Raw genomic sequence first — 9702 nt, forward strand, 5'->3', positions numbered from 1 at the left:
TATTGACCTGGAGTAATTAATAATAATGGCTACCTGCTGTTATCTAATTTGCAGCTTTAAAAAAATTTCCTCTGGATTCATAGCCTTATATGGAGGGACTGTACCTATCCACAGCCACAGTGGTTGCCCCAACCAGTCACCACAGTGAACAGGATAATCTTGTCCAACTTCACAAAGAGATTGATGTAGTTGCTGTCTTTATTGCAAGCACCCTAGCAAGGAGTATCTTGTGAAGTCATTAAGTTAACAAGCACCTATGGAGTATATTCTTTTTTTTTTTTAACCTTTACCTTTAGCCTTAGAATTGATACTAAGTATTGGTTCCAAGGCAGAAGAGGGATAAGAGACAGACAAATAACTTCCTTCTCTCCTTCCTTCCTTCCCTTCCTTCCTTCCCTCCTTTCCTTCCTTTCTTCTCTCCTTTCCTTCCTTCCTTCCTTCCTTCCTTCCTTCCTTCCTTCCTTCCTTCCTTCCTTCCTTCCTTCCTTCCTTCCTTCCTTCCTTCATTCCTTTCTTTCTTCCTTCCTTCCTGCCTGCTTTTCTTCCTTCATTCCTTCTCTATTTCCTTCCCTCTTTTCTTCTTTCCTTCCTTCCTATCTTCTCTCCTTCCTTCCTGCCTGCCTGCCTTACTTTATTTTCTCTCTGTCCCTTCAAGATGGACAAGCTGTAGGTATATCTGACATTTTGAGTCTCTGGTACAAGGTGAATCAGAGTCTTCTTTCTATGGTCAGGTAAAAAGAAGGAAATATAAAGATTCACTTCCATATTTAAGACGTAGTTGACATGATCTCCATGAAAGGGAGACAGTAAATTTTTTATTTTTCTAATAATGGATTCTTTCATATAAGTATTCATCAGTAGACTCCAGCAATCATTTGTAAAAAATAGTCAAGAAACTAATTTGAAGAGTTCAATGACATCCAAAAAGGAGGGATTGTTTATTCTATCTTATGAGTAAGAAAAGTAGAAGCTCTTTTCTTTCAGAATTGTTAAAAGATGAACAAAATCCCTTAAATTCAATTGTATTATGTAATATGGATATTGAGCAGAAAAGTATTAAAGAGTCTCTTTTAAAAGAGATCTAGTTTAATTTTCCAAAGAAGTTGGGATTCTACAATGGAACATAACTTATTTTTTTCTCCAATATTAGTTATAAGGAAAAAAAATTCTTTTAGGATTTGTATTTTTACATTTTCTCAAAGCAACTATCATGATTTAGGCAGAATGTAAGCTCCCTGAAAGCAAGGATTGTTTGATTCTCTTTTGCCTTACGTAGTGATTAGAGTGTTGGACTTGGAAACAGGAAGACCTGGGTTTAAATACTATTTTAGGCACTTACTAATAAGGCAGATCATACAACAACCTTTCTGAGCCTCATTTTCCTCATCTGTAAAATGGGGATAAGACTACTCAACAAAAGGGGTTGGTATAAACATCAAAAAAATAATTCATGTTATGCTATTTATGAATCCTCAAAGTTTTGGTAGCTATACTTACTCTTCTTATCACTATTGTGTCCGTAGTCCCTTCTACAATCTACTATATGTGGAAGGTGTTTAGTAAATGCCAGTTTAATTGGACTGAATATTTTAAACCATTATTTTTTGTAAAATTTGAAGGTTAGATCTGTAAACTCAAGAGCAAAAGTTCTTTTTCTGAGATCACATACTCTGGATAGATTTTAGGATCTTGTACTTGGATAGGAAAACAATTACATTGTGTCAAGGAAATTCATCCCCTTCCCTTCCTGAGTAGCTTGACCTGTCCATCAAACATTCCTGACATAACACAATTGCACCAGGTTTGCGTCCCTCTACGTGCTGTACATCAATAAAAGTCAAGACTTTGGGGCTTGAGAGGAGAGAGAAGCAAGAAGAGAAGGAAGAAGGAGGAAGTCGGGAACAGAGCAGGCAGGAGAAGGGAAGGAGGAAGAGACTTACTGGCTAGGGACCACATGGTCAGGTTACTTAGAGGAATAATTGTCTATCCTTTCTAATAAACTTCATAAAATATATATCTGGGTAGAAACATTATTCCGGTTCTTACAGCATCTTTCTTTTCACCAACTTGGGTTCCCTTTGTAATGCTGTGTATCTAAAAACATTATTCTGAAAAGGGGCCCATAGTCTTCACCAGGATGCCAAAGAATCTTAGACAAGAAATAAAATTACAACTGTTATCTCTGCTTTAAGAAATCTCTTTGAAAACCATTTTATTCTTTTAATTTCCTTTCAAGAGGCATTTCCATTTATTTTGTTGAATGTTTCCTCTAATTTCTCATTTCTGCTTTACATGTCATATTTTGAAGGTTTTCTAGGTCTTCCTCGACTGGGTGCTGGCTCTGGATGGTAGTAGAATGGAAAGAGTCTGAATCTTGGGCTCAGATGTTCTCAGTTTGGAGCCTGTTTCTTTTGAGTTTCTTATTATGAGTTGTGTGATTCTAGTTATGTCACTTCTTTTTAGGCCTAGTTTCCTCTTTGGTAAAATGGGGATTCTTGCACTCCTTGCCTTGTTTTTGTGGCGGAAATATTTTTTAACTTGAAATTGTCAGATAAGTCAAAAATCTGGCCCACAAGCAGGATGGTGGTTTTTCCCCAACAACAAACAGCCCCTAGCTCTGGATTCATGCAGACTGAGTTCAAAGGACAGCTTGATTGCATAAAAAGGGTATCTGGCTAATTTTCTCCCTATTCTGGGAATTTGGAGAAAGATTTATTAAACAAAACTCATATCTCGGGGCTTCCTAAAAAAGATCAAGAGTGCCTCTGCCATTCCAGAAAGTCCAAAGGAGTGGATATGAGGTAGAGCAGCTGATTTCCTCAACTACAAAAGAAATGCTTAGAACATAAGAGACTCATGGGTATGCATGGGCAAATACTTTAAACACTGAAAGAGGAATTCGTTATTGCTACTCTGCTCTGCTGGGAAGTAAAGATTCAGGGAAACTTAATGAATAATAAAAAGATATTTCACTTTTGCCTCTGGCTGGTGCAATCTAGGTGTCCTGGCAAGCCATGTCATGGCTTGGTTTCTGTGTCCTTTCATTTCTCTTATTCTCCTAATGGTACTGATAATCTCTCCTCCAAGAAGTCATTACAGAAAGAATTTCCTCTTGGACAACCAGCACCTTGACCCAGTAGTTCTTAAATTTTCAAGATCCTAAGGTAGTCACCAAAGCTAGGAACATCTTTTAAAGGATCACCCAGGGAAGGAAACAAAGCAAATGAGGCTGCCAGGGGCTTCAGATCTGATTTCAGGTCAAAAATGTGCTTGCTGTCATGTGCATGCAACTGCCATAGGTACTGAGGAAATGGTTGTTGTTCAGTCATGTCCAACTCTTCCTGATCCCATTTAGGATTCTCTTTGTCAAGATCCTAGACTGACTTGTCATTTCCTTCTCCAGCTCATTTTACAGGTGAGAAAGTGACACAAATGGTGTTAGTGACTTGTTCAAGATCATACTAGCTTAGTAAATGTCTTGAGGCTAGATTTGAATTCAGGAAGGTGAGTCTTCCTGACTCCAGGCCTAGCAGTCTATCCTCTGAGACACCTGTTTTGGGAAAGTAGAGGGGGAAATAAAGCTCTCTACCTTCAAAAGAATCCCAAATGACACTGGATGAGTAGCTTTCTTCTTACTTTGCTTAGAAAATTGACATCATTTCCTCTTCTCATTCCTACTCCACAATACCATCATCTATTCTCTTTTATGTTTTTTTTCTGAAAATCAGGTGACCCTTTTCCTTGTTAAAGTCAAGTTTAAAAAAATTAAGTACAGAACATTAAAAAAATTTTTTTTTGCATCCCTTTCTGCAGTTCAGTGCACTGATACCAAGAGGCTTAAACAACCTGAATTTTGTCTCACTTGATTGTTTCTAAGCAAAAAAAAGCAAATGTAGTTCTTCTTTAAAGTCAAATTTAAATTCATTACATGACCATCTCACAAGAAATTGCATATTAAATTTAAAGAGCACCCATTTATTATTTTTATTGCAATAATCATATATTTACACGTCTGATTTTCTGGGAGTTTATTTTGGTTTGGAGAGATTGAATCAGGCTAAACTCCTGTGTTCCAGTCCCAAATCAGCAACTATCAAACTGGATAGGCATCTCAAATTTAAAAAGTCCAAAATGGAAATCATGATCTTTTCTCCCAAACTCACCCTTCTACTGAATTTCCTTATGTCTTATTTGAGGAAGCACCATTTTCCTAGTCTCCCAAGTTTGTAACTTTAGTTAGCCTCCTTCCTTACTCTCCCCATATCCAATCAGTTGTTCAAGATTGCCTTTTCTACTTCTACACCATTCCTTTCAGCTATCCCCTTCTTACTACTCTTAACATTCACCACCTTTTAAGACCTTCACCATGGGCTGGCAAATAGTGGCCCAGGGGCCTAATCCAGGACTTCCAAATTAGCCTCCCAGTCTCAAATGTCTTGTAGCCCAATTCATTCTCCATACAGATGCTAAAATGACTTTTCTTCAAGGGAATCATAATAATAGTTAGAATTTGTATAATATTTTAAGGTTTTCAAGGTGCCTTACAAATATTATCTCATTTAAACTTCACTACAACCCTGAGAGGTAGGTAGGTATTATTATTATTTCCACTTTATAGATGAGGAAACTGAGGCAGACAAAGGTTCAGTGATTTCCCCAGGGTTACACAGCTAGTAAGAGTATGAAACTGGATTGTGTACTCAGTTCTTCCTTGACTCCAGGCTCAGTGTTCTTGTGGGGAAATATCTTGTTATTTGTTAATATCATTTGAATCTAGCCTTGTAGGGCTAGATATTGCTAAACTCAGATGTATAGTTCATACTAACCCCAGAGACCATTTAGGGGACCCAGAGATTGCTTCAAGGAATGCTTAGAGTAGGACTTCACCAGGAAGCTTGTGTTTTGTCTGGTCCTAAATATTAATGTATGTTTAGAGGAACCTGCATCTCCAGCAATTCACTTACCTTATCTGGGAACTGCCTACATGTATTCTTGTACTGTTGTTTGAACTCTAAATAATGTAAAGCTCATAGTGGTTCAAGGAAGCCAGCCCTCCTTTTTTTCTGCGTCTCTCCTTTCCTAAATGACTTAATAAAATTCTTTCTTTATAAACTTTTTAAAGTTTAGGGTTTATTCTTTAAAATTTTTTAAATTTTATTTTAACCCCCCCCCCGCTAGATTACATGATTCTTGTTGTCTCCCTCTCCTCTTTCCTTCTCCTTCCCAGAGCTGAGAAGCAATTCCACTGGATTATACATGTATTCGCTCTCAAAACCTATTTCCATATTATTCATTTTTGTAATAAAGTCATCTTTTAAAACCCAAACCCCAAATCATATGTTCAGAATTCTTTCTTAACATAAGTGGAATATATAATATTATTATAATATATAATGTATAAGTGGAAAAGAGAATGAGATGGAGGAGCCACCTCCATCATAAACAACATAACATATGTACATGAAAGGGAAAAGGGAATTTTGAGATGAGAAAAGGATGCTGGGAGATGAAGTCCAAAGGATACAAAATTTCCACTTATACACCATTCACCTTTCTACCCAGTGGCCAAATTTCACTACTTTACTCAATAAACTTGAGACCTTCCTATTGTTTTCAACAGAAATTCTAAACTCCTTTATTTGATTTTTAAAGCTCTTTACACTCTAACCCTAATCTTTAAAAAATACTAGTTCTCCTTTTCTCTAGCTTTTCTACTGTTCATCTCCCATTCATTCCCATAAAATTCCCATAAAACCTTTCAATTAAGTCTTTCGTGGTCCTCCCAACAGTTAGTGCTTTCTTTTCCTATGTTTTATATAACTACCTTGTACCTAATGTTTATTGTGCAAACATCTATTTTCGATGCATTTATATGTAAGTGTTGTTTTCCCCACGAGACTATAAGGGCCTTGAAAGGAAGGACCAGTTCATTTATTTGTCTTCATGGCAATTACTTGAACCTGTTTGTCTCAGTTTCATCATCTGTAAAATGAGCTGGAGAAGGAAGTGGCAAACCACTCCAGTATCTTTGCTAAAGAAATCCTAAATGGGACCATGAAGCGTCTGAACAACTTTAATGACTGAACAACAAGAAAGAGATCTCACACACACACACACACACACACACATACACACACACACACACACATATCCATTTATATAAAGCATTGATCTGTGTCTGCCTTTTTCTCAAAAGTTTCCTACTCCCATTCATCTTTTCTCATTAACAAACAAAAGGACCATTCTGCCACTATTACATCAATACAGTTATTTCCACAGCTGGATACTTCCTCTGGGCAGGAGGTGTGAACAGCTGAAGTTGGTTTAGATTTGAAGAACAAATTGGATAGGGCTAACCCAAAATATGAGGCTTCAGCAGCAAGATGGCACATTAAGTGAGGTAAATTGGAAACATCCATTTTACTGAATTCAAACCTGGTTAAATATCTTATTTATTTCTGACTTTAAACCAGAGGTTTTTAACCTTTTTTCCTTTACATCATTGACTCATTTGGCAGTTAGGTGAAACCTATGGACCCTTTCTCAGTACAATGTTTTTAAATATATGAATTGAATGCCTAGGATTACAAAGGAAACTAACCATATTGAAATACACCTATCAAAATATTTTTTAACAATCCAACAATCTTTGAGTTAAGAACTCTTTGCTTCTGACCAAGGGTGGGTATACTAAGATGGAGGATCAAATTCAGCCCACATCTTGTTTTTTTTTTTTTTAAGTTTATTAAATTAATCAATTAAGAGAGTTTTTCTATGGTTATATGATTCATGTTCTTTCCCTCCCCTCCTCCCACTCCCCTCCCAACGAGCAATTCCACTGGGTTTTAAGTGTATCATTGATCAAGACCTATTTCCATATTATTAATATTTGTACTAGGATGATCATTTAGAATCTACATCCCCAATCATATCCTCATCAAATCATGCAATCAAGAAGTTGTTTTTCTTCTCCCACAGTTCTTTCTCTAGATGTGAATAGTATTCTTTCGCATAAGTTCCTCAGAATTGTCAGGGGTCATTGCATTGCTGCTAGTAGAGAAGACCATTACATTTGATTGTGCCACAGTGTATCAGTCTCTGCGCATAAGTTTCTCCTGGTTCTGCTCCCTTCGCTCTGCATCACTTCCTGGAGGTTGTTCCAGTTCACATGGAATCCCTCCACTTTATTATTCCTTTGAGCACAATAGTATTCCATCACCAACATATACCACACTTTGTTCAGCCATTCCCCAATCAAAGGGTATCCCCTCATTTTCTAATTTTTTGCCACCACAAAAAGCATGGCTATAAATATTTTTGTATAAGTCTTTTTCCTTATTATCTCTTTGGGGTATAAACCCAGCAGCCACACCTTATTTTTTATATCACTTTGTGAGCTAAGGAATAGTTTTTGCATTTTAAAAATACAATAACCCTTTATTTAAAAATGTAAAAATCTTTCTCAGTTGATGGATCAGGAAGCAGGGTAAATCTGAGAGACCAGCTATAGTTTGCTGATACCTGCCTTAGATCACATTTTCCAATCATGTACCTTAGACCCCAGGTCTCCCACATCATTGATCTGTATTTATAAATTAGGGGAAATCCTCCTGCCTTTACCCACTCACTTTCCTTTTTTGTGTTGGTTGCTCTAATAATTGGACACCTTTCTTCAAATAACTATTGTCACTCTTCAGACCTCTTAGTATGCTCAAGGTTTTCTCAATGGACTGTCTGATTTAGACTAGAGCTCCTATTAGCATCACAGTCCATGACACTGGAGACCAAAGCCCTGGACAGCTTTATCTTTGGCTCTCACTTGACTTGGGAGAAAAATACAAACAAAGGAGTACTTTGAATTGTGGTTTTCTTTCTAATGGTCATACCTAGAACGGTGAGTCCTCTTTTTCTTGGGAACCCAGTCTCTACTCAACATTAGGAGCTTTTTTTTTTTTGTGAAAGAACACTTAGAATGAGGAAATGAATCAATAAATGAATGGATGAATCAAAAAGCACTTATTAGGTGCTTACTTTGTGCTAAGCACTGTTAAAACTGAGAATACAAATACAAAGGCAAAGCCTGCATTCAAGAAGCTTACATTCTAATGGGAGGAAGCAAAGCATATAAGGAGGAGTGATGGCCAGGGGTGGATACTTTGGTTTAGAAAGTTAGAGGGAATGTGAATGGAGCCACAGGGAAATTAAACTGACACGTTATCTTCAAGAGTATGAGTTAATGTTCTCATGGTTGATGGGGAGAGAATGTGATAAGGATAACTTTGAAAAGATTCATATTACAGAATTGAAGGAGTTGAGGGTGAAAGGTTAGCAAGAAATGTCAGAGGAGTAATAATAAATTTCATATACTTTATTTAGATTTTCTAACTAGGTTTTAATTATGTCTCTCATCAAATACTCATGACTTTTCGGGCCATGTCCTTGAAGGCTTGTATCACTTGCTTGTTCCTTAGAGTATAAATGAAGGGATTAAGTAGGGGAGCAACTGAAGTATTAAGTATAGCTACTCCTTTGTTGAAGGCAACACCTTCCTTTGCTGATGGTGTAACATACATGAAAATGCAGCTACCATAAGAGAGGGAGACAACAACCATGTGGGAGGAACAGGTAGAAAAGGCTTTTTTCCTTTGCTGGGCAGAAGGAAACCTAAGAATTGTCTGGATGATATTTATGTAGGAAAGAATCACCAGCACAAGGGTGATTATGAGTGTTAGCAAAGCTAGGATAAAGTCAACCACCTCTAAAAGGGTTGTGTCAGAACAAGAAATCTGCAAGAGAGGCCCATAGTCACAATAATAATGGTTTAGCACATTGGATGAACAGAAATCTAACTGGCTTGTCAGAATGATTGGTGATAAAATAATTAGGAACCCAGCCAGCCAAGAGTACAGGACAAGTTGGATGCAGACTCTGTTGTTCATGATGATTGTGTAATGCAGAGGTTTACAGATGGCAACATAGCGGTCATAGGACATGGCAGCCAGAAGGTAAAACTCTGTTGCTCCCAGGAATATGGCAAAAAAGTACTGAATGAAGCAGCCAGCAAAACTGATGGCTTTATTTCCTGTTGTAAGACTGAACAAGAATCTGGGAGTAAAAACAGATGTGAAGGAAATTTCTAAGAAAGAAAAGTTTCGGAGGAAGAAATACATAGGGGTCTGGAGATGTGAGTCCAAGAGAGTAAGAGTGATGATGGTCAGGTTGCCAAAGATGCTGAGCATATAAGTGAATAAGAGGAAGAGGAATATTGCAACTTGGAATTCCGGGGCATCTGTCAGGCCCAGAAGGGTGAACTCAGTCAGAGTGGTGAGATTTTTCATTGTTGACCTTGTTTGATCTAAGGGTGAAAAGGAAAGAAATCAGTGTGGGAGTTGGGGGAGAAGAAAGCAAATTGGGAGAGAAAAATTGAGGCAGCTACTGAAATAATCTCATTTGCATTTCCTCCACTCACCAGGCTCCTCACAAATTCCATTTCCCTTAGGAAATGTCCCTTGTATGAAGCAGATTGTCTTTGTGATAGAGGTTTCAAACCCTAGAACTGGAATTACAGTCTGGGAAATTGCTGGAGCCTCAGACTCAGTGGAGAAGGGGCCCCAGGAGATGTTCTGGAATCTTGAGAGAGCAAGAGTTTCTGTCAGAGAGAGGCAGTTAGCTCTCAATCCTGAGACAGCCTAAGGAAAGATC

At 37.6% G+C, this 9702-nt stretch overlaps 1 protein-coding gene across 1 annotated transcript; it reads right to left on the reverse strand.

Annotated features, from left to right (window-relative positions):
* Nucleotides 1-8305: 8305 nt before the first annotated feature.
* On the reverse strand, nucleotides 8306-9338 carry LOC100025196 (olfactory receptor 6C4-like). The gene has a single exon (XM_001376177.3). The coding sequence runs from the start codon at nucleotides 9336-9338 to the stop codon at nucleotides 8409-8411; it is 930 nt and encodes a 309-aa protein (XP_001376214.2). The 3' UTR covers nucleotides 8306-8408.
* Nucleotides 9339-9702: the final 364 nt, after the last annotated feature.

This window comes from Monodelphis domestica, chromosome 5, assembly GCF_027887165.1.
Source record: "Monodelphis domestica isolate mMonDom1 chromosome 5, mMonDom1.pri, whole genome shotgun sequence".
Taxonomy (NCBI): Eukaryota; Metazoa; Chordata; class Mammalia; order Didelphimorphia; family Didelphidae; genus Monodelphis; species Monodelphis domestica.

What these genes read in the sequence shown, in the direction of transcription:
- LOC100025196 (XM_001376177.3), bottom strand. Translation starts at nt 9,338, where the DNA reads ATGAAAAATCTCACCACTCTGACTGAGTTCACCCTTCTGGGCCTGACA.